We start from the raw sequence: 23,788 nt of genomic DNA, 5'->3' as shown, positions 1-23,788 counted from the left end.
GCCTGAGTTCAAAAAGAAGTCAAGAACATTAAACTACAGAGGATTAGTCAAAAGCCAACAATGTTTGTTCCCCATTCTGTAATTCCTCAACAGATCGGCAAAGGCACTCCGATATTTGACAAAAATGAGGGAGGCACCTAGCTCCTATGGTGTAGTCTGAACACTAATGGTGCTTAAGGAGGCCCTTCTGTCACAGTGTTGCCAAGAAGTAGGCAGTTAATCTGGGCTGGGTGAAAGAGACACTGCCACCAACACAGCCTCATGACCAGCCCTACTACCATGTGCCCTGATCCTTCTGCCAAGCACTGCTCAATTTTTAAGCCTGGCCCTGCATCCCTTTCCTTCAAGTCTCCCAATTTCTGAACGATCCAGATGAGGCTGACTAGTTAAGCACTCTGGGAGACCAGGAAATCCTGGGTTGCTAACCATGATGAGACCAGAACTGTAACGTAACTCAAACAAAGAGAACTCAGATGAAACAAAAATGAAGGAGAAAAGCTGAAATGTAATTCTGCAGTGAAAGCCAAATACACTTTACAAAATACAGTCTGCAGTGACCTCTAGAGATTCTATTTTAAAATTACAAAGTGACTATTCCAGGTGAAACTGTATTTTTTATCCAGAGATCATGGAGATCAGCTACTATGACCCACTCATTATAAATTCTAATAAATGAGATCTGCAGAGGTCTCATGTTTTCTCCAAGGTCATGCTCAAGTCAGTAACAGAGGAGCAAGAAGGACCCAGACTCATGCTTTCCCAAGCAGTGCACCCTATTGCTGCCTCTCTGCATCATTCTAACAGCTGTGCCTCTGGGGGCAGTTTTTAACCATGTAGTGGAAGGTTTCAAACACCACTTTAAGGTAATAGTTTCAAAAAGATAAATAAATAAATAACAGTTTCCTTTTACACTTACCCTATCTTTGTCATGCAACATATCAGCATAGGATGACCTAAAAAAAATAAAAAGACAGGTTAGAAACCTCTGCTAATAATGATAAACATCAACGTACGAGAATATTCACATATATAAATGCATTCCTACATCAGATAGAAGAAACATCCTGGTCCATTTTAAACTATTTTAACAGAGCTATAAGCTGTCATTCTCTCATACTGCAGAAAAAAAAATCTTAGAGAAACATGTTTATTTTTAGTAAAGAATCTTGGATTGAAACTGCTCTGATAGTTGGCCCTGTCATGGTAATTCCACAGTCCTAGCATACTGATCATGTTATACATCATATAATTTTTTTCCTCAGGAACAACTCAGATGTGTCTAATGCTTCACATAGTCTTACATACATTTGTATACAGGGATAACCACAGACGGCAGGAACACTGAGGAGGGCAATCGGGGAAAGAGAATCTATATGCCTGCTGTGTATGCGAGGGCACTTTCCCTTATGTCATCAGGGACAACTAAGAAGAGCTCACCAAACTACAGAGAAGAGGGCTGCTAATCCACATGCTCTACCACAGTAATACACAAATCTGAAAAATCTCTGGCAGGGTTAGGATAATCCCCGGAATTCAGCAGATTCAGCCCAAAGATGCTTTCTGAGAGTTCCAGGTAAGAGTTAAGGGACTCTCACCAAAGACAGAGTCTCCAGCTTCCGATCAACATCAGAATTAATGGAGAGCCTTTTTTTTTTTTTTTTTTTTTTTAACATGAGGGCTTCCCACAAAACAAGCAAAGAACTTTTGATCCAGAAGATGGAGCCAGACTTTGGAAATCTGCACTTGAACTGGCGCTCCAGGCAACTGTGACACAGGCATTTCATACGCCACATTTTAAAGAGCAGTACACCAAAAGCAAATGGTTCTGCTGTTTCTTTGTTTAAATGACTTACCAAGGTTTTTAACATGTGAACCTATGTATGAGTGTTTAGTTGAAATCTGGTCCTTTCTACTTTCCTTCACCTCTTAAGGGGCATTTTCACACCCGATCTTCCCTGCCCCATCACCCACCCACTCCTCCCACTCTGCTGACATCACTCTCCCTAAACACCACCAGCTCACTCCCCATCACTTAACACCCAGGCTTTCTCTGACCCTGCTGGACATTCCCCTTTCTGAAACATTCTCTTCCTTTCTACTCTCTGGCCATCCCCTGCTGGTTGTCTTGCCTCATCAGATATTCCAGGATTCTTTCTTCAGCCCTCTACCTTTCTAATCCCACACAATCTCTGAAAGCCTGCAATCTCTTCCAGCTTCAACTCTCACTAATAACTGCAAACTGTCCAGATCCATAGTTTATCTGCCCACTGGCATTTCCATCTGGATGGTCAAACCCAGATACTAATCTTCATCTCCCCAACAACATTCATTCCTGCGTTCTCCGTCTAATGGAACTATTTTCCATCCACCTAGTTACTCAAATCAGAAATCTTGGTGCTTCTTGAATTTTCTCTCTCCTTCCATCATTGCACCCAAGAGTTACCAAACTTAGGCTCCCTCAAAGCTTTCTCCACCTCTCTTCACCTCTGCTGTCTCAGCCATAGGGCTGCAATACCTACCCAAATGCCCACAAGTTGTTTGCTCCCTCAAACAATCTTTTTTTTTCCCCAAACACTCTTTCCACACTGCTCTCAGGGAATGTTCCAAAATGCAACCTCATCTTTTTTCTTCCCTATTTAACATCTCAATCACTCAGAAAATAACATCCAAAATACTTACAAAGTAATGGGTTTGAGCCCTTATTCTGTACCAAACATTGAACTTCATTCAATCATCAAACAATGGTAAGAAAAGGGTATCATACTATGGGATAAATGTTATTATACTGAGCCATGTACTGTTATACTGTACATGGGGCACATATTACTACTGCAAGGCTCAGAGAAGGTTAGAAGCTTGGCCAATGTCACAGACTTAAGTGGCAAAGCTAGAAGTTAAGGCAACCTCTTCCAGCATTTTGGTCTCACCAACTACAACATGACCCCTTTCCAGCAGCCTCCCTCACCACAGCCCTACCTTTACACCACACTCCAGTCACAGTGACCTGCTGGTCATTTCCCAAACTAGCTCATCTGTAAGTCTGCACATAATCCCTGCTGCCTGGAAAGCAACCACCCTCTCTTTAGATTTGGGAAATCATTCAAATTATCACTCTCCCAGCACAGGTGGTTCTTGATGTTTCCACGCCCTTTTGTGCCCATTTCCACTGACCTTCATCTCATGGTGTCATAATTTTTTATTTATCTGTCTCTTCCACAAATCTGCATGTTCTCTGAGAACCAGAACCTTATCTTCTTCATTTCGGTATTCACAGCCTTCACACAGTGTTGTACACACTTAATGATTGCTAAATAACAGTAACTCACTGACATACTTTTAAACATCCCTCCAAAGGAAAAAAAATTCACTTTCCCCCACGTTTTTTTATTAAAGAGAATTTAACCATATGATAAATGTGTCATCATTTCAGTGACACAATAATTAAATTTCATAAGCTCGTCTATTGCTGTTACTACTACTGAAGCCTGGGTCCTCTTTGGCCCACCAGACAAATCCTCTGGGGCTCTGGCATGGCTGAGACACAACATCTGCCTCTCCACACAGGTATGACTTTGTGGAACTCCCACACAAACCTACCTAGCTGAGCAGACCTGCTGGTGAGCAACACTGCCCTGGTCAGAGGCACTTGGTGACAATCTATTCCCCACTCAGACTTAATTCCAAGGCATCTGCTTTGAGATCAATGGCCTTACCCAACTACAGTGAACTGTGGGGAAAAAAAACAAAAAAACCCCCGTTACCTTGCAATCTCCTGGTGGTAGTCATAATGTTCATCCTCCTCCAGCCACTCCACAGATCCTGTGGTCGGATTGGCCCGCCCGCAGAAGACTTTCATGATGTCAATCAGCTTCTCAGCTTTAGCAGAGAAAAGCAGCCTTGCCAGCTGACTTCTTGTAGACAAATCTGATCGTCAGATATCTATTCAAGTCATAATGCCCCAAATTGTAGAAGAAAACAAATTTTTAAGACAAGGGAAGGAAAAAAAAAAAAAAAGAACTCAAGAAATGGATGAAAATGTCAGGGACACTGAAAATATTTGTTCATCAGAATTTCAATCTTCCCATCAAGAGTTACTTAGTTTTATATTCAGCACACAACATCAAAAATCATTAAGACAAAAATTCAGAAAGCTATCTGGAAACTTCAGCAGGCCTCCATGATTTCAGGGGGGTCAAATGAGTCTCAGAGTTGCACCTGAGTACAGCCTCAGGTAAAGGCAGATGAGAAGAGAAATAAAGCAGAACAAAGGGCTAGAAGGAAAACGGAGAACACAAAGAGACTGGGGTGGTGGTAAAGGAGTGTCAGCAATACTGTCTTAGAATAGTAAACATTTAGTTTAAGGAAATATACAAAGAAACAGTAATTCAAATCAACTAAGTAAACCTCACCTGAGCAAATAAATCATAGCTAATATTCAAACATGAACAATTACAAAAATATAACACCAAGCCAAAGAATAAGCAAACCACAGAGTATACACGATTGTATTCATATGAAATTCATAATTATGCAACAGAGCATATAGTCTTCAGGGATCACACCGAAAGCATAACAGGGAATGATGATAGTGGTTACCTATAGGAATGCAGGGAAAAGGATGGAATCAACAAAGGCCTTCAAAATCAAAGGCCTTCACAGGGGACTTCAAAAGTAATAGTAATTGTTCTTTTTCTAATGATACTGTCATTCTTAGTGCCTCACTATTATGTTATATTATTATGTTATATTACTGCTACATCAATTACTTATCTACTCAGTATTGAATTTTAAAACCAATTTTAACTTTCTTCGTCTAAAATAAAAAGGCTTCAAATAAATGAAATGTCACCAGATAAATGTCTTATATGGCCACCAGATAAATGTCTTATATGGCCTGTTTCCCACCAAAGATCTATTTCTAAGAGAGAAATACCATAGCTCAAAGTCTGAAGGTACTTCTCAGCAGACATGGCCTCTCACAGTGCCCTCCCTCTTACTATTCAAAAAATAGAAAGTGTTCCACACTTTCCTTCATTTCTTGATAAGCACTGATCCATCATCTGTAAACCATAGAAAGAATGCCTACTCCGCAAGACCCTAAACATTTGTAAGGCATTTTACTGGCCAGAGTTACTCACTTTCTTCTGAAGTCATCTAAACTAAGTAAACACTGAATTCTTATACAAGAGGATGGGGAACGATCTTTTCTGAAAAGACTCAGTCACTAGCCTGGTTGAAAGCAGTCAGTTAGTCCTTCAGCAAAACTCTACTTCAGTATATCTAGTCTCTAATTTAGTGGTTCTCAAGCTTTCTGACAATCCCAGTAAGAAATCTATTTTACCTTGAGATACAACACACACATGCAATATAAAGTTTCACAAAACAATTACTTAGTCTTCAGGTAGGCAAGACCCTCTGATATAGTCCACTCTATGTAATTTTTATTTGTCATGCAGGTCACAATCCACTAAATTGTTTTAATAACTTACCAAAGGGTTTCAACCTACAGCTTGAAACGCACTGCTAGAATCAGCTCTGCATATCTCATAAGCTAATGTAATTAAAAGGGAGAGTATCTAGAACTACCATAATCTGTAATATGCTTTAGAAAACACTTCCAACAAATGCTGTAGTAGAAAGAAGTTTAAAAGATGGGTAGGATTTAGATGGGGGAAGGGAGGGAGAAAGTACTTCACCAGATTAGAGAGGCTTAAACAATCATGCACAGTAAACCAATAAATTAAGCTGAAGTTCTACTGAACAAGAAGTCAAACACGTTGATAGGGTCCATATTGTGGAGACTCCTAAAACCCTTATCCTCTGGTCCAAGTATAATCAATCATGAAGTCACTTAAAGGTTAAGGGGAAGTAAGGTATTGTGATTTATGGAAATCTCTTCTCATCTATGATGTTGCAGAGTCTGTAACTAGGACCACAGTGTCTTTTCAGAACTGTAGAGAAGTCACTGGTTTCATATAAATCTAAATAAATGCTTGAGGACAGAAACTATGTCCTGTAACCTCTCTGGGTGAACACTACATATATTCCACACATGAATCCCCTCATGTATTACTATGACTTGTCCTCTCTCCCAGGAGGAGCCAACAATCTAGATTCAGGATACTCTAATCTCCTCCTCATTCTCCAAGAGCTGTGTGATCACATGGTTATTTACAAGGAGGGGATGGAAATCAACTGCCAAGCCCTAACTGCTTTACTAGTCAGATTTCAGAGTAGACCTCTGGTTCAGTCACTCAAAATTTACTAGGCACCTTCTGTATGCCACAGTATTAGGACTGGAGGACTACCATGAAGAGAAAGGAGGTTCTTGTCCTCCAAGAATTTATAGATCCTAATGAGAGAAAGAGAGTAAATACAATAATTACAGACTACCTGAGGGCAAGAAAGGAAATGCACAGGGTGCTATGAAAGAGAATAACAAAGTTATGGAAAGGCTCTCTGAGGAAAACAGCATCTAAGTTGAGGCCTGAAAGATAAGCCAGATTAAAAGCTATGACAGTGTAGTGCTCATATTTCAGGAATCCTTACCCCAACTTTTCCAAGAACAGGACGTAAAATGTCAAGAATTAGGTGCAGAGTTACAAAAGTCTGAGTGACTGAAGCACTTTAAGCAGAAGAAATGAGGGGAGATTAGGCATGTGGGCTTCTGCAAACCGTTGTGCCATGCTGACTTTGGAAAGGTGTTTTGATTTTGTTCTAGATGCACTGAGAGCCACTCAACGGTTTTAAGCAAAGGAGTATCTACGGCGGATGTCCCAAAGAGTAGGACACGACTGAGCGACTGAACAACAAACGGTGGGTGTACGCTTTTACAGAGACTCTCTGACCAATGTGTGGTAAGCAGACTGGTTTCCAACTACTGAGAGCACTGTGTCTGAGAAAGACCAGTGAACCAGAGGACCATGGACCAGTCAAGTTGCGACAGCTGAAGCTCCGAAAGACTGCGGTGCGGGTCTCTGTCGCTGAGGGGAGGCGCCAGGTACTCCCTGGAAGGTGCTCAGTCACAGGCCCAGCTAGAAGCAATTACCCGACTGAATGGCAGAGGCAGGGTCCCCCTAGAAACCCGCACTACCGCCGGTCCGGGAGCTCTGAGCCTCCCCATGCGGACTCTAGAAGTTCCTTCGGAGTCCCGAAGAGGTATGTACCTCAGTGTCCAAGTACGACCAAGGCTGTGGGCTGAGTACGTTTCTGGCTGCATTCGAGCCCTCAACCGCGACCCCACCTTCCCAACCCGTCCAGCGTCTCACCCGACGCGGGAACAGGTCCATTGACTTCCTCCGCCACCACCATCTTGCCGCGACAGGCGTGCGAGGGCGGGACCTCCCTAGACTCGCAGGGTGTGCCGGGGGCGGGGCCCGGAAGCGGAACTGAAAAGCTCTTCCGTCACACCCAACACAACACATTCCCACAGTGCTCCACGGCAGCCGCTATGGAGGCTGGACATACAGCTGTGCTGCGGGTGAAGCGGAAGCTCGGCGCAGAGCCCGCCGAGGCTTTGGTCCTCGCTTGTAAACGCCTCCGCTCCAGCGCAGATGAATTGGAAACGCCAAAGACTTCTCCAGAGGGTCTGGAGAGAGCAGCAGAAAATAATGTCTTCCAGTTGGTGGCCACCGTGCGCTCCCAGGTATTGGGCCGGGAAGGGGCCGGTGTGAAAGGGATCTTAAGGTACAGCTGGGGTGCATCCTTATCCGTGACCCTTTCACCATACCGTTTATGCCGCCCCACACCTCTGCTTTTCCCGCAACCCTAGGCGGAGCCAGTCCAGCCGCTCCTGCGGGCCGCCCTGCGCCCGTCCCAGGGCAGCCAGCAGCGTATCCGCCATCATCTCCGTGCCTCTGCTCGGGAGATCCGACAGGAAGGCCGCTACAGAGTAGTCTCTAGCCGCCGATCCTCGGCGATTCCCTCGGACAGCTTGGAGTCCGAGGACGCGTCAGGAACCCCAGAAGCCGCTGACGACGCAAGCTTTCAGCTATTAGATCTGGTCCACGAAGAAGAAGATGCAGAGGTCGCCGCCGCCGCTATCTCCTGCAAAGTGAGTACAGCCCCGGAGTCGAGCTCTGGGACTCTCTGGACAGATAGTGCGCAAAGTCAGCACACAGTTAAAGAGGGTACACGTGGCCTCACTTCAGAGGTGGATGATCCATCCAGCTTGATAGCCACAATTTTCAGGTTAGGTTATCCACTCAACAAGTATTTACTCAGCGCCCACTCTGTGCCAGGTATGGTTCTTAGGTTCTGTGGGTACAGCAATGAGGACCCAGCATTCAGGTGGAGAAGAGAAACATCAAACATATAAATTCAGTATCCCATGGTGATATGGGCCATAAAAGGGGCAAAGAAAAGAGGAAAAGCGTGGTCTCCCATTTCAGTGTCATTTTCACTGAGATGACTTTTGAGTGAAGACTTGGAGGTGAATGGCTGGGCACTGCAGATGTCTTGGGGAAAGGGATTCCATACTGAGGAGTAAGTGCAGAGACCCAGAAGCCAAATTTGTCTGGTGTTTGCAAGGTCAGTGTGCCTGGAGCCCAGTGAGTTGGGGGAAGATAGTAAGGAATTTTGGAAGACAGTATCTGCTAGATCCTTTCAAGTCAGTACTTGAAAGGACAGCTTGCCTTTCACCTTGAGATGGGGAATCCCTGGAGATTTTGACCAATGTAAAAATAAAGCCAATGGGAAAACTCATCAAAGGGAGATAAATGGACCAGGCCTGGGTAGCATACCAAGTTTGAGGCAGATTTAGGATTAGAATCCGTCTTCCTCACATTTAATTCAGTGTTACTTTCTACTAATTACATTTTCTAAACTAGTACCTCACTTCCAGAAAACAGTCAACTACATGCAATAAGACCAGAGAAATAGAAAATTCCCAATCTAAGGTATGCCCTCTTTTGATAAACATTTTTCAAATATCATTCCTTTTAATGGTTTTTGAAGTTTAAAAAATGAAAAAACACCACTATTTTTTGGCTCTGTTGGGTCTGTGTTGCTGCCTGGGCTTTTGTCTAGTTGCAGTGAGTGGGGGCCACCCCCCCTAGTTGCAGTGCACGATCTTCTCATTGTGGTGGCTTGTCTTGTTGCAGAGCACAGGCTCTAGGGCACATGGGCTTCAGTAGTTGCAGCATGTGGGCTCAGAAGTTGGGGCTCACAGGCTTAGTTACTCCAAGGCATGTGTGATCTTCATGGAACAGGGATTGAACCCATGTCTCCTGCATTGGCAGGCAGGTTCTTTACCACTGAGCAACCAGGGAAGCCCCCAAAAATGAAATTTATATTCAAACTATATCAAGCAAAAAATATTTTAATTAATATTACTAGTATACCTGGACATGATAGCCATCTGTTTTACCAAAACTAATTCGAGACTGTGTCATAAGTTACACATTTTAAAAGTGAACCCATGTTCAGTGGAATCAAGTCAGTTAAATAACTCATTAAATAATCTAAGAAAAATTAGTAGATAAGTTAGGAAGGATCTAAACACAGGTTTTCCCGACAATGCAGGTTTTCCCGACAATGCATTGCAAACTGTAAACACATCAAAAATGTTTGTAGATTAATTATTAAAAAACATAAAGCACACTTGAGGTTTTATGCTTACTGGATGACTGGGAAAAGGGTTGCTGATAGCACTGTTGGCGAGGCTGTGATTAAAATTGTACATGATTATAGTGCTTAAAATTGATGCAAGCCTTTGGGCTTTACAGTAATATCAGGCATCATAAAAAGACATTGGAGCCTATTTTTCAAACTATTTTTATTGTTTGCACTCTAAAGCCATCCAAAAATCTAAAGAAACTTTAAAATTAGTGATAGCAATCTCACCCCCAGGATTTATCCTAGGGAAATAATTCCACAGAAGCAAATAGCTATGTATTAACAAAAGCTACTGTTGGTATACTAAGTAATTATGTGTCCAGTACTGTGCTAGGTCCATTTTTTTTTTTTTAACTCATTTTATCCTCACAAAAACCATATAAGGTAGGTACTCTTATACTATTACCTCCATTTTTCATATGCAAGAAATGACATGTTCATCACAGAGCTGTGTATGGAGACTTAACAGTTATGTATAGAAACTGACATATACAACTGGTTAGACCATTAAATTGGTAACCATGAAGACTGGCAAGATGGAAAAATACCTATGTTTAACAACAGCATGTAGCATAATTAAAAATATAGGTAAACAGACTAGATTTAAATTTTTTTTTCTTTTATGAATAAAGCAAAATAAAAATAAGGGGAGGGGGCGGGTAACTTCCTTGGCAGTACAGTGTTAAGATTCCTTGCTTCTACTACAAGGGGTGTGGGTTCAATCCCTGGTCGGGTGTAGCCCCAAAAAATAAAGTGGGAGAAAATGCATTCATTTTACCCCCATCCCAAAGATAACTGGAATAAAACTGTTTTATTTTCTATGTCTAGCATTTTTGTTCTGCTAACTTCTGTAAATTTTTTAAAAATACTTAATGGGTGCATAATTTGTTGAACTGAGGTCTGTGGACTTGTGAGTTAGAGTCAGCACTTGTAAACAGCTTTGAGGTTGGTCAGGAGTCTTCAAATCCTGACATGTCTAGTTCTTATTAATTTTGACACAAGGAAGAATTCTGTTTAGCTTGTAAATGATGAGAACATTGCTCTCCCTCTATCTGCCTTGATCATGGGACACACCCTCTTCCCCCCATATGGTGTCTGGTTTGAGCTGTACAACTTTCAGTGATGAACTTGTTAAGAGTGACTTGCAGCATGTCCCTCTTGTTTCCAAATTGACCCATGCTACCCTGGATAACACAGCCTCTTGCCACTGGAGCACATCTTACCTGGGCAAGTTCTGTTCTGGGGCAGTACATCTCAAACTATCAGAAAAAGAATTGAGTCCCCTCCTAGTTTGTGAGCAGAAGCAGGATGTCAGTGTGAGCAAGCTAGTGGTGGGTGATGGATGGTACTAGTCACCAGGTACTAGTCCAAGAGACGCCCTTAGGCCCCTAGAGGTGGCCACACAAAATACAGACCCATTTGAGGGTTAACCGTAGGGGTGCTGCAGTGGGCCTGTGGATCTCCAAGAGGAGAACGTCATACCAAAGGAATTCAGAGAAGATCTGCAGAAGTAGAGCCTGGGGTGAGATGAACCACTTGTGCTGGCTCTCCCCTTCCTCTAGTGTTCCTGTGGGCTCTCTTGTGTCAACCCACAGAAGAGTAGGAAACTATCTTGTAAGCTTCTCCCTTAAAAGTACTACTAAGTGTTAATTTTATAGAGACTGTTTGTTTTTTTATTTCATAGATAAGTGAAGAGAGACTAGTTGGCCATGGGCATAGGAATCTTGAATTCCACATAGAACTGCAGGAAGGCTTCCTTCACCAAGTTCTTAGGTTTCTCCTCTTGGGACATCCATGTTTTAGGTTATGCATGTATCATCTGCTGTTCTCTTTACAGAAATCTGACCCAGATGTGATCCTCTGCAACTGTGTCAAGTTGATCCGTGAGGGGTTGAATGTATCTCAATATGGACCAAGTTCTGGGCATCAGAAGGAACAAAAGGATGACTTTGTGTATGACATTTACTATTTGGAAAGGGCGACTCCAGGATGGATTGAGAACATCCTCTCTGTGCAGCCCTACAGCCACGAGTGGGAGTTGGTAAGGGGCCCCATGAGGCAGCCTAAGCTTATTACCCAGTCACATGCTTTGCCTCCCTAGGTTCTATTCCTGATCATTGTTCTTACCCTTGCTTAAAAGGAAAAGTTGATGATAAATGTCTGAGGTTACTATAGCCACTAGCAGACTGCTGCATTTTCTCTTTTTCACACATCACCCTTAAATGATGTCTCTCCAAGTTGGTCTGCTAATAGCTTCCCTCAGAGCATACCTTTAGAGGTTTTAACTTACACTCATGTTTGTGTTGAGATGTGCAGGTGAATGATGACCAACAACCAGAGGACATTTATGATGATGATGATGATGAAAACAGTGAGAATAATTGGCGCAATGAGTACCCAGAGGAGGAGAACAGTGATGAAGATGAAGATTCCAGAGGTAGGTAATAGCAGCCCTGGTTGGGGAGGGATTGATGGGATCTGGGACTGAGGTGTGAGCAAGATTGACAAGTATATCTTAGCTGGTTTTCCTTTTCTGCCATTTGAGCTCCACTAGTTCAACCACGAGCTGTAGGAGATGCAAGGACCGGTATTTCCATGGGGGCTGCTAGAGGTATAATGTCAGTCAGGCCTGGGTTCAAATCCTTAGTTCTGTCATTGCCTCCCAACAGTCCTTTTCCCTTCTACTCTGAATAAAGTGCTGGAGAGGGTCATCAGTAGGAGTGGTCCCAGGGTTTTCTTAGGTACTTGTAAATTGTTGCATTTACAAGTATAACAACACAGACTTGGTACCTCGGGGAAGAGAAAGGAAGGATGCTCTGGCACTACAGTTCCTTGAATTGCTTAGTGTTTGGTAACGGAGGAACGATTCAACTATGGAATATTCTACTGGGGAAGTGGCAAGGAACAAAATTAGATTTGCAATATGACCTACAAGTGTTATAATTTTTAAAAAGTCCCATACTTAGGGGAGAAATGATGAGACACTCCAATGTTAAAGGGCTTGGTTTACATGGTAAGAATTTTATTGCTTTTTTTAAAAATTGTTCTATATTCTAGCAAGTATTTTATAATACAAAACTTTTTTGAGAAAGGAAGGGACTTTTCGTAGTCATTTAGAAAACCATACAATTAGAGCCCATTCCTGTTATCTTACTCTAGGCTCTGACAATTACAGCAGCGTCAGTGAAGAAGAAAGAGACAACAGCAGACCACCAATGTGGAGCAAATACCCTTTGGATGTACAGAAGGAGTTTGGCTATGACAGCCCCCATGACCTTGATTCAGACTGATGATCTGTGATAACCGTGAGGTTCTACTACAAGCCCCTGGGGGATCTGTGACTCCAGGGTCTGCCACAGCAGTTAGCATCCTCCTAGCCTAACATGGGGAAAGAAAAAGCATATCCACCAGCACCATTCCACCACAGGAAAAACATGCACTAAGGGAATGTCTTTTCTACTCTCTGTAGGGCCCATTTATCTTGATCAAAATCAACCCTACAGTCCACAGGGGGGAAATGCTATAAAAGCGAAGCTTCCTGGCCCAGGCGTTTTCCCAGCATTCCCATTCTCTTCCTACGCTGAAACCAGTTAAGTGGAAGAGAGTCTCATTTTATCAGCACTAAGACTGGGCTTTTCCAGGTTACCTGCCTCTAGTAAAAGCCAGTTTCTTTTGACAGAGGGATTCTAGAAAGGCTGCAGTGAGTCCCTTGTAGTGGCACAGACTGGACTCTGATAACATTTGTAACGATTGCTTGCTTCCTCCGGCAGTGGTGCCAAGGAACAGGGTATGTATAAATGTATTTAATAAAAACTTTGAACATTGGGAGCAAGTAAAATCTGTCTTACATGTTTTCCCACCATATTCCCTGGCTCCCCCAACACCTGCCAAAAGGGAGTGAGAAGTTTGAAACACTGAGGACTTAAAGCAAGTGAGGAAAAGCAAAGCACATCCTAAACTTGGCTTTCCACTGAGAAATGTTTTAACTAGTCACAGCAGTCACCAAAAACAAACTGCCATCAACAGGACCAGTATTGTTACCAAAACTGGTATCTCTTGTAAGCAAACTCTGTCCCTACTCCTTTCCAAACCTTACAAATGCCTTAACTCTGACTAAGATGGCATTTATTTTGTAATGACGAATATGTTCTCTATCTGCACTGTGCAGGAGTAGCCATTAGCCACATATGGCTATTGAGCATGTGAAATGTGATTATTGCAGTGGAGAAACTGAATACTTTTTTTTTTCCCATTTATTTATATTAGTTGGAGGCTAATTACTTTACAATATTGTAGTGAATACTTCCACTAGCTCTTTATGGCTAGTAGCTACCATGTTGCACAGGTCTAGGGAAAAAATACACAGAACCTTTGATTCAAGGTGTGCCCTCTTGCCCTGGGGCACAGACTTACTCTCACATGGGAAGATAAACAAGAAAATGTCTTCCTGCCCATTCTAAGATTTCATAAGCATTTCTACTTTTCTATCCTACCTCCATCCATTTCACTTTATATTTTTTGTACAACTTTGCCTATATTCTTATCTACATGAAGTTGTTAAACCTCCTAAAGTGACTCACTTCTGTCCTACTCTTGCAGTTATAAAACCAACAGACAGACTTGGTTTCCTATCCTTAGTATCCACTAAGGTGCAGTTCAGTGCTGCAAGTAACAGGCAACAACTTCCAAGTTTAATACCAGTCATCTCAGTCTTCTGCAGGCATAGAAGCAAAGGATTGAAAACCACTCTGCTATTATAACGTGCTCACTGCTCTTATGTACTCATTAAAGTTTGCCAGTATTAAAGGGCTGACAGCTTCACAAACTGTACCCACTGCAGAAGGGATTAGCACACTACGAGAAGGACTGAAGGAGATAAACAACAAATAAGACATTAATTATACTACAAAGCTGTAGTGCTGTAGGGAGTCTCTGGCTTCCCTCCCTCAGAAAGGTTCCCGGGAGAAGTCTGTATCCAACACAGAGGGGAAGAACATGGTCACCATCCAGTAATGAGGGGGTGACCTGGCTCACTAAGCAAGTATGAGGGAGCCTAGAGCGTGAGGCCCTTGCTTCCCTAGCAGCCACTGGGAGACAAGTTCCTGAGATAAACTGGTCATTTACTTCAGTGAAGAAAATTAAAGCATGGGTGGGGGATCCTTCAAGACAAGCATACTTGACTTGAAGGATTAGCTCCAGAGGATCCCTGGGATAGGTGCCAGCTTGGGTCAGACAGGAGTCATGTTTACATAGTCCGGGCAAGTCAGCCTTTGCAAAAGACTCCCTGTTGTCAGGCAAATCCACAACCCATGACAGGAGGAATGTACTCCTGTGTTCTCACAGAGGCATACCCTGAATCAAAGGCAGCTGTGGGCATGCTCCCCTAAATTGCCTTAATTGAACAAGTATGACCAAGGTCACTCCCTTGTCTGTAGCTAGGGCCAGTATGGTGAAGAATGCTCAGAAAGGTAGATTGCCTCATAGTTCCTGTCTTTATCATTGCTTGATTTCAAAACCTAAGGACAAGAACCCCATGGGGGCATACCAAGCCAGCAGGTTCTTCTGGGTCCAGGATGAGTTTCTGGAAGCAACACTGAACGGCTGTCCAATCCAGTGCAGCCTGGCGGCCCATGAAGGAACATCCATTAGGTCAGATGTACCACTCTGGCCACACCTGGGTGCTAAAGCGCAGCCTGAGCACCAGAATTAATTGCTTCTTATTGTGAGCCTGCTGAAGAGCCAGGTGGAGGTGGAAGCAGCTTTATTCCAGAGTCGTCACTGATGTCCACAGGGAGAAAACAAGTTCCCACAAGTACCAAGCTCTTCCTGAGACTGCAGCCCCCCAAACCTCAGGCAAGGGGAGGCAGGCAGAAGAGGAGTGCACTGTCCCGATGACCCACACCACGGTGGCTCAGTGTAAACAGTCTGGTGTCGGGGACGAGGAGGAGGATACAGCCTGATATGAGGTTTCCAGGAAAATGACCACTTCTAGCACCACAGTGGGCTTGCATGGGTCTGCACAGCAGCCCCTCAGAGCAGCCCTTACAGAGAGGAGCAACTTACTTGTCAGCTTGGGTCCCGGAAATGGCCTCTAAGCCATTGACAGCTGAAAGAATTCAAGTGATTCACCTGAATCCTAGGACAGTTTGTGCCTTCTTAGACTTCATACCAGAAACTGGGGATTTGCATTTTGCCAACTAGAGCAAAGAAGTAAGGTCTCAAGTAAAATAAAGGATTAGCCTTCAAAGTAGCAGTTTTACCAGGCTTCTGACTCTGGCATCTGTTCATCTGTCCTTGCTGGACTTGAGCCAGGTGACTGGTAACATGTGACCTATGTACATACTGAAGTGTAACCAGTACATGAGTAAAAAAAATCTTTACAGTTCACCTCTGGAGGTAAGACTCAACAGAAGACTGTGCTAAAACTAAGCAAAAAAATCTGCGGTCAGAGTCTGACCAACCACCACATAGATACCTCTAAGGTCAGAGGCACTCATTTTGGGGTACTTTCAATTTTTAAATACAATCAGCCTATTACAACCTGTAAATTAACGAAGACCAATGCTTTGCTGGAACTGGTGTTCTGAATTAAATAATATCAATAAATAATGGAAGACAACCCTCTCCCCAAGGAAGGATTCTGAGCCAGAGGAAGAAATGGTAGCATTTCAGACCTCTAAAGTCAGGTGCTTGGACCTGGTCAGAGGAAAACTTCCCATAGAGCAGCCCCTTCAGAGAAACTCCTGGTTCAAACATCAAATTCAGAAACCAACAGCCCCAGCTGTTAACCTAGCACTCCCTCTTCCCCCAGTGCAACTCACCAAGTAAGTGTTTGGAAGGGCTGCACCTACTCGCCAGAACAAAACTGAACCACCATTCCCCTACTGCCCAAGTCCTCTCCAACCACCACCCTCTGAAGTCCCCACCTTCAGGCTGGCCCCAGACCCTGAGATTCCTACAATAGCTTACCGATGAGAGTGAACACCTGAGCAGGCCATCAGCCCTGAGCCACCTTACATAATGTGGGCCAACAGGCCTTCTTTAGCACAAGAGGGTTGGGTCCACACAGTCTTGTAATCTGGACTTCGGTGGCTGCGGCCACAGGTAGCAGCCCTGCAGGCCTTGGGGCTATCACCTCTGGCCTCTACTCAGTTTTCCTCTCGACCTGTCTCTCTTCAGCTACATCTAGCTCAGTCAGGACGCAAAAGCAAAGCTTCTGGGTGACTTTGGTGATAGCAGCTAAATGAAAACAGAGAAGAGAATTTAGCAAACTGTTATTCAGTGACAGAATGACAGCCCCAATCTAAACAACACAAGGCTGACTGAAGTACATGGTTCCTCCCACCTGTCCCCTAGGCACCCTGTGCCAGGCTCACCCCCAGCAAACCTCACTGTTCTCTACTCCATACCCAACCAGAGGGTCTGATGCATGACTCCTTGTCTTGCTACGTTGACTGCACTTTCAGGGAGGGGGTGTTTAACCCCAAAATAGGACTCTAAAGTTAGAATTAAAGTGATCACATCAAGATCAAAAGGGGCAGCCAGGTCTCCAGCATATCACTAGTAAGGGGAAGCCATTAGCCATCACACCCACCTGTGCACACATCTTTGTATACACACACATACACACAGAAACACACACAGCCAGTGTATAATAGGCAAAGAGAAGCTCACCAAGAACATTCCGAATAAAGAGTGGCCTCCGAGACTCTGGCAGATAAACACCCAGGAAGTAGATGGGGACCCCAGAGAGGGTGATTCCAATGCCAATGAGGGAATTGATGGTGTCACTGAAGAGGGGCACAATCACCAGAAACAAGGAGCATATGCAGAACACGATGGGAAAAAACAGGCTCAGCTGAAATGAAGAGAGGTGAGATGTTAGGTAAAGTGTGATGAGGGAATGGGAAAATGGGGAATGGGATGGGGGAAGACCTTGGAGAGATGGCCCACCCCTCCTGGTCTGCCCAGAGTCACTGACCTTGAGAGGTCGTGGCCGATCAGGCTCCTTCCAGCGAAGGTAGAGCTGTCCAGCGACAGAGAGGCCCACAAAGAACCAATAGCTGAAGCTGAAGTAGTTGATAAGCAGGAAAACATCCTCCACAGTGAGGTAGATAAGGGTCATGGTGCACTGGAGGGGAAAGAGTAGAGGGAAGAGGAGTGGGCACTGTTACCACCCAGCCACTCCATCACTCAACAGTCAGCACCAGATCAGCTGAGAACTGACTCAGTTTCACCAATGACCTCCAGCTCTTTTCAGTGACCCCCTTGGCATCAGATAAGTCCATTCTCCAGACTGGCCTTCCCGCCTTCCTCTATTGGGGGCTCTTCCTGCATTCAATGCCTCCCTTATTTTCACATGCACTTCAGTAACAAACTAGACTCCTTTCCCCTTCTGATGGCAGACAGTGAGGCCCTCCTCACTGTGATGCACGAGCCTCAACGTGAATCACCCAGTGCCCTCTGAGACTGTCATACATGGGTCCCAACTCCCTGGCTGAAAGAGGAGGAAGTGTCTCCAGAACCATCTCACTACCCTGGAGCCTTAAAAATGCAGGTTAGCAAAACAGACCCATACCCCTGGGAAAAAGAAGTATAATAGGATTTGCCCTCTGGAACAAAAGAGTTCTGGAAGACAGGAGTAAGGGACTATAGAGTCTGAGGGGAAGGTTAGATTTAACTTCAAGGATATGGAGTTCCCTCTACCCGTCTTTTCACCAGATTATCAACAAAAAAGATTGAAAACAAAAAGAGCCCGTTCTAGAGAAAGAAGGAGACCCAATACTGAGAGGAGAAAAGTAGGGTGCAAGGTGATTAATTTAAAAGCTATGATGTCAGATTGCCCTAAATTTATAAACTTAGTGCTATCCCAATCAATATATTGAGGATATTTTTTTTTATTTTGATAAAATGATACCACAGTTTATCAAGACAAATAAACAAATAGGTGAGAACTGCCATGAAAATTTCAGGGGGAGAGGGGAACTGAAGAAGGACCCTTAGCCCCACTTTAGTTCTCAAATATTCAGTATAAAGCTAAATAAGGAAGTTTGGTGCTGATGGAAGGAAGAATTGAGATGATTATACATTTAAGGGGCAAATCGCTGTGCATGGCATGTAAGAAGCATACTAAAAAATCATCTATTTTTATATGATAAAAATGTGAACAATGCGGGGACTTCCCTAGTAGCCCAGAGGTTAGGATGCTGCACTTTCACTGCAGGGGGCACAGGTTTGCTTCCTGGTCCAGGAACTAAGATCTTGTATGCTACAAGGCACAGCAAAAGAAAAATCCTAAAAAAAATTTTTTTTAATTTGTTTGAAAAATGTAGAAAAATGGACTATTCAATAAGTGATATTGGTATAGTTGGCTAGCCATGTGAGAAAAAAAATTAAGTAAATCTCTTCCTCATTCCATTCACCAAATATAAACTCCAGATGAATACAAAAAAAAGTAATAAAACCATTAAAAAAAAGAAACTAAATGATAAAAACAATGAACTATATTTCAAATCTTGCTACCCTTTGCATCTAATAATACCTCAGTGCAAATTATAAAATGACAGTTCTTTTTCAGGACTCCTTCCATCTGTCAGAATACTTCATTCACTAATTTTGTTGAAAGAAAACACTTTAATGCCATCTACTATATAGAAATCTATCATGCCTATGATATGAACAGAGGCTCCTAGGGTAGCTGGTGTACACTGGCCTGGATTTCTAAGTATAATTTAAAAAATAAAAATGAGGAGCTAGAAAGAGCAGGAGGAGGAAAAAGAAGCCACTGACAGAAGAGATAGATAAATCTGACTGATTCACTTTTATATTCTTTTGTAGCATTTGCCTTCTCTATGTTTTACTTTTACATTTTTAAAAATTGTGGGAAAAAGAAACACTGAGAGGCTCAGGAAGCACCCCAAGAAGCTAGTATCCCTCCCCCCAACCAGTCCTCTCATAGACTCGGCACGAGTACCACACAGGTATGTCCAGTGCCCACACTCCCCAGCACAGCTTACGTTAAACAATAAAGCAGGGATAGGTGTGAAACGCTCAACGTGGATCATGGACAGGAGGTCTGGGAGGTGGCCCTCACGGGAGCCCACAAAAAACAACCTGGAAGGACAAGAAATGTGTCAGGAGGATTCTTATACTCAGCCATGCAGCCACACTCCTCACTCAAGCTAGGCTCAGCCAGACCCAGAAGCCAGCAGTGGGCAGTCTCTCAGGATCCTCCCATGTTCTCTGTGCATGACCAAGCCAACCTTCACCTCCTTTATCCATGGATATCCCCACCATAAGCCATGACCCACTCTTACCCACTGACACTCCCATGCCTCCGCTATGCAACTCACCATCACCCAACTGATACCTTACCCTGCCATCACCCACTGGAACCCCAATCCACTCCCCTGGGGTACCCTACTCTGGCACCCCACAGACTTCCTGCTTAACAGAACGGCTTTTTAAAGAAGGGCAGCCAGACTTCTGATTGTCTGACCTCTGTTCATCTTCCCTGAGCTCCTGATACATAAAAGGTCAGGGAGGGCCTGGGGCTTAAAGAGACAACTCAAGCTTCCTCTCTGCATTTAAAGAGCACTGCTGACTGGAAACCGAGCAGCAAAGTGAGAGCATCCAGGTAGTCAGCAGCATCATGGTGCACACAGCACCTGGCGTGGGGTGGGCTGGGGAGCAAAAAGCTCCCCAAGAGATGACCACATCTGCGCTGGGAAGAAGAGCTGGGGTCTTCCAGAAGATAAGTGTTGGGTGGGGACACAACACAGGCACAGGCAAAAGAGGTTTAGAGGCAATGAGAGGGTGTAGCCTCTTTGAAGGTTGATACTAGAATGCCCGTAGTTCCAGGATAAGGTATGTGAGGAGTGTGCAGGGAAGAACTTGCTTATGAGGCCACGCTGTGGACACTGAACTAACACCAAGAGCCAGCAGTGGCTCTAAAGTAAGGGCTTGACCGGACTTGACACAGAGACTCTGGTGGCATCACTGAGGCCAACCAAAGCAGGCAGAGGCCAGGATGTGGGGGAGGCCAGACAAGAAGGTCATCTGGGGCAACCCCCGACAAGAGAGGGGGCCTGAATGAGGGCGGAGGACAAATCTGGTGGTCTTCTGTGCCTGCGTGTGTATTTGAGGCTGGGAAATGAGGGTGGACACCAGGGTAAAAATCAAGAGGCCAAGAGGCTGGGAATTCCCTGTGGTCCAGTGGTTAAGACTTTGGGCTTTCCCTGCTGAGGGCCCAGGTTCAATCTCTGGGTGGGGAACTAAGATCCTACAAACTGTGTGGCACGCTCCCTCTACTGAAAAGACAAAAAAGAGGCCAAATAAGGAGGACTTGAACAGGTAGAGCACATGTTAAGTCTGAGATACTTATGGGCCAGCCCAGGTGGAGCCACAGGAGCTGCTGGTATCATCTGGAAGGGTGTCAGAGGTTCACAAGGCGAGTATCTGTACTGAAGCAGAGAAGCAGTACAGCAGGTGGAATGCGGGAGAGGACGTGCAAGTAAGGCAAAGGCATCGAGTACAAAGCCTAAGACAGCAGAATGGGTAATAAAGAGAGTGAAGAAGGTAACATGGGTGGAAACAGTTGTGCATTATCTTGACACGGCTGCAGTCCACTTTATGTGCAGGTCCACATTCTTACGCTGAGTCCCCTACCTTCATCCTGCCAATGCCACAAGATGGCTCAGAATGTGCCTACTACCTAAGTATTCGGGGGCAACTGGCAGAACCAGAACCTGGGAATCCTGGGATCAGGTAGCAGAATCAGCCTGGAAAGGCAGAATCAGTACTCTCTCTGAAACAACAGTGCTCTAACAGCTAAGTCTCTGTGTGGGAAAGAGAGCTGGAGCCTATGTGTTGGCCTCAGTGTTTTCTATGACGTGAGGGGCAGAGTCGTCCTGTACCAGTCCAGGTACACAGCAAGCGCTCAATAATTATTCATCACAAGAATGAATCCTAATAAATGAAAAAAAAAAAAGAATGAATCTTGTGCTAGGCCTGCAGCACAATCCACAGGAACAAAGAGTCTGGTCCCCAACAGGATGGCTACTGTCTTAAGCTACTGCATTCCTCCCTTGACCTCTTACCAATCTGTCCTCACCTCAGGTGAAAATGTGAGCTCCCAGCATACAAATGTTTGCACAAAGGCAAGTACACGTGTGCACACCCGCATACACAACACAGAGCACTAACCACTACACGATCGCATATACACTCTGCAAGTCCAAGAGACAGAGAAGGGAAAGCGGCTCCGATGGACTCACCTAGACCCTCAGAGAACTAAATACTGTGGTGTGTTATAGGCGAAGCAGAGACACAGTACCTTGATGAAGCGAAGATGGACGCGTTGAGACCCCCAAAACAGGACAGGGCGACAGCAATGGGAATGGTCCAGCTAAACATGCCAAATGTCTGGTCAGCAAATGTCTGGGGACAGAGCACAGAAAGGCACTCAGCACAGGACAGAGTGTCCACAGCTTCCTAAGCTCTCAGGACAAATGCCATCACTGCTGCAAACCTCACCCTCAGGCCCAGACCCACCACCTGGAGTGGCTGCAGAAACAGAAGATTCAGCCATTCAGTATCAGAAGATGACAAGCAGATGGGATCCCAAGAGACTCACCACAGCCACAGCATCACTGGCAAGGACATCAGAAATACTCAGCACTGTGTAATAGGCCACGTTGGTCAGGATGTAGATGAGTGTCACAATTGGCATAGAAATCCCAATGGCCAGAGGCAAATTTCTGTCAGAACAAATGAGACAGGACTACCTGGAACCAACCTCTCCTTGAGGGTCAGAGCTACCCAGGAATTCCCTGGCCTCTGGATCTTTGAGGCTGACTCCCCCTCCCCACATGGCCTAAGGGCAGGATGTGTCCCATGCACTGGACTCTTCCTACTAAGAGAGAGAGGAAGAAAGCCCCTTCTCTGTGAAGATGACTCAGGATGAATATTTGATCCTTGTCCCAATGGGACCACTGGGTCCCTCTGAAGTAATAGCAGTGTCCTTCAGGGACTGGAGGACAGGCTGGGGACCTGGCTGCTCAGAGTAAGCTTCTGGCTCCCCAGGCTTCAATGTCAACCCCAGCTGGGTTGGCTGTGGCCCACCAAAGGACCTCTCCTCCAAGAAGGACCTTGTGGACCCTCCAATGTTAAAGTGAGGCTGAGGAGCCAGGGGTTTCCCTCCTTACTCCCATCCTAGCCCCTCATTCCTCCGAGCTGGAAAAGGGGGAGAGTAGGGAGAAGTGATGAGAGATGAAGGAGGAGGGGCAGGAGGGGGCAAGTGTACCCACTATCAGCAGGAGTTCCAGCCAAGTTGAGAAGAGTGGGATCTCGCCTTTACCTTTCTGGGTTTTTGATTTCTTCTGTTACAAAATTAAGGGTGTCCCAACCTGAGTAAGAGAAGAGGGCAGAGTAGAGGGCAAGAGAGAGGTCTCCCACATCCCAGGAGGAACCCTTAAAGGCATCCTGAAAGTGCTCAGAGTGTCCTGTAGGGGCAAAGGCAAGTGGGGGTGCAGAGAAGAGTAAGAGGAAGGAGGAGGAGGAGGACAGGAGAGATGGAAGTGTAAAGAGAAAAAGGAGGGGGCGCAGGGCAGTGAGAAAGAGGAAGGGTAGATGGGGAAAAAAGGAGAAAGGAGGAGCATCAAGAAAAGAAAGAAAAGCAAGTAGGCAGGGAAAAGAAAAAAAAAAGAAAAACAATTTAGTACCAAAAGAACCACCACCTCCAGCTCCCTGCACTTCACCATCCCACCCACTCCTGAATCTTTCATTTCCCTTCAGTAGAACCCAACAATCTCAGAAAAAAAAAAAAAAAAAGGCACTCCTGGTTGCCTTCTGAAGTGATAACCCCTCTTTGAAAGCCCTAAGGAATTTCCATTTCCTGCAAAAGACCATGCGGTCAGCCACAGCTCTTCCTCCTATTTTTAGAAAGAACCCTCTTTCACGTAAAGGAATCATTTTTCCATTAACAATTAGATCTTCCTGTGGAACTACTTCTCTTGGCCCAGACCACTGCATATTTTGGTTCAATGGGTTTCTCAGTCTCACGGAAAGAACTCTGTTGCTCTATTCGCAGTGGTTATTTCACAGGAAATGGTAGGCTTTGTAGGAACTGAGATCTTATTTTTCATGGGGTCTGGGGTTAGGTATGGGCCACCTC

General features: G+C 44.6%; 3 protein-coding genes across 13 annotated transcripts in view; 1 reads left to right on the top strand and 2 right to left on the bottom strand.

Annotated features, from left to right (window-relative positions):
* PRMT7 (protein arginine methyltransferase 7) overlaps positions 1-7,365 on the bottom strand; it is a 40,614-nt gene extending 33,249 nt beyond the window's left edge. The window contains exons 1-3 of one of the 4 annotated variants that reach the window (XR_009692373.1): positions 7,167-7,319; positions 3,762-3,939; positions 917-953 (exon numbers count right to left, since the gene is read on the bottom strand). Coding sequence is in view for 3 of the 4 variants with exons in the window: in XM_061138796.1 (XP_060994779.1) it covers positions 917-953; positions 3,762-3,856 (132 nt within the window). In the remaining variant the exon portion in view is untranslated. Of the gene's footprint in view, positions 1-916; positions 954-3,761; positions 3,940-7,166 lie in introns of all 4 variants that reach the window. The other 3 variants (XM_061138796.1, XM_061138798.1, XM_061138795.1) reach the window with 3 other exon arrangements.
* Positions 7,366-7,415: 50 nt separating this feature from the next.
* On the top strand, positions 7,416-13,440 carry SLC7A6OS (solute carrier family 7 member 6 opposite strand). 2 transcript variants are annotated; one of them, XM_061138810.1, is made up of 5 exons: positions 7,416-7,645; positions 7,772-8,053; positions 11,453-11,656; positions 11,932-12,052; positions 12,791-13,440. In XM_061138810.1, the coding sequence occupies exons 1-5, from the start codon at positions 7,451-7,453 to the stop codon at positions 12,913-12,915; spliced, it is 927 nt and encodes a 308-aa protein (XP_060994793.1). In that variant the 5' UTR covers positions 7,416-7,450; the 3' UTR covers positions 12,916-13,440. The 2 variants fall into 2 exon arrangements, with proteins under 2 accessions (XP_060994793.1, XP_060994792.1); XM_061138809.1 differs by having other exon boundaries at positions 7,418-7,645; positions 12,775-13,440.
* SLC7A6 (solute carrier family 7 member 6) overlaps positions 13,426-23,788 on the bottom strand; it is a 31,555-nt gene continuing 21,192 nt past the window's right edge. For all 7 annotated transcript variants that reach the window (XM_061138803.1, XM_061138808.1, XM_061138802.1 and 4 more), the window contains 7 exons: positions 22,973-23,117; positions 22,250-22,373; positions 21,950-22,053; positions 19,632-19,728; positions 17,597-17,746; positions 17,290-17,473; positions 13,426-16,854 (listed from right to left, as the gene is read on the bottom strand). In XM_061138803.1, coding sequence (XP_060994786.1) covers positions 16,760-16,854; positions 17,290-17,473; positions 17,597-17,746; positions 19,632-19,728; positions 21,950-22,053; positions 22,250-22,373; positions 22,973-23,117 — 899 coding nt within the window. In that variant the 3' untranslated portion in view covers positions 13,426-16,759. The remainder of the gene's footprint in view (positions 16,855-17,289; positions 17,474-17,596; positions 17,747-19,631; positions 19,729-21,949; positions 22,054-22,249; positions 22,374-22,972; positions 23,118-23,788) is intronic.

This window comes from Dama dama, chromosome 4, assembly GCF_033118175.1.
Source record: "Dama dama isolate Ldn47 chromosome 4, ASM3311817v1, whole genome shotgun sequence".
Taxonomy (NCBI): Eukaryota; Metazoa; Chordata; class Mammalia; order Artiodactyla; family Cervidae; genus Dama; species Dama dama.
The sequence above is the reverse complement of the archived record's forward strand: the minus strand, read 5'-3'. Positions and strand labels throughout refer to the sequence as shown.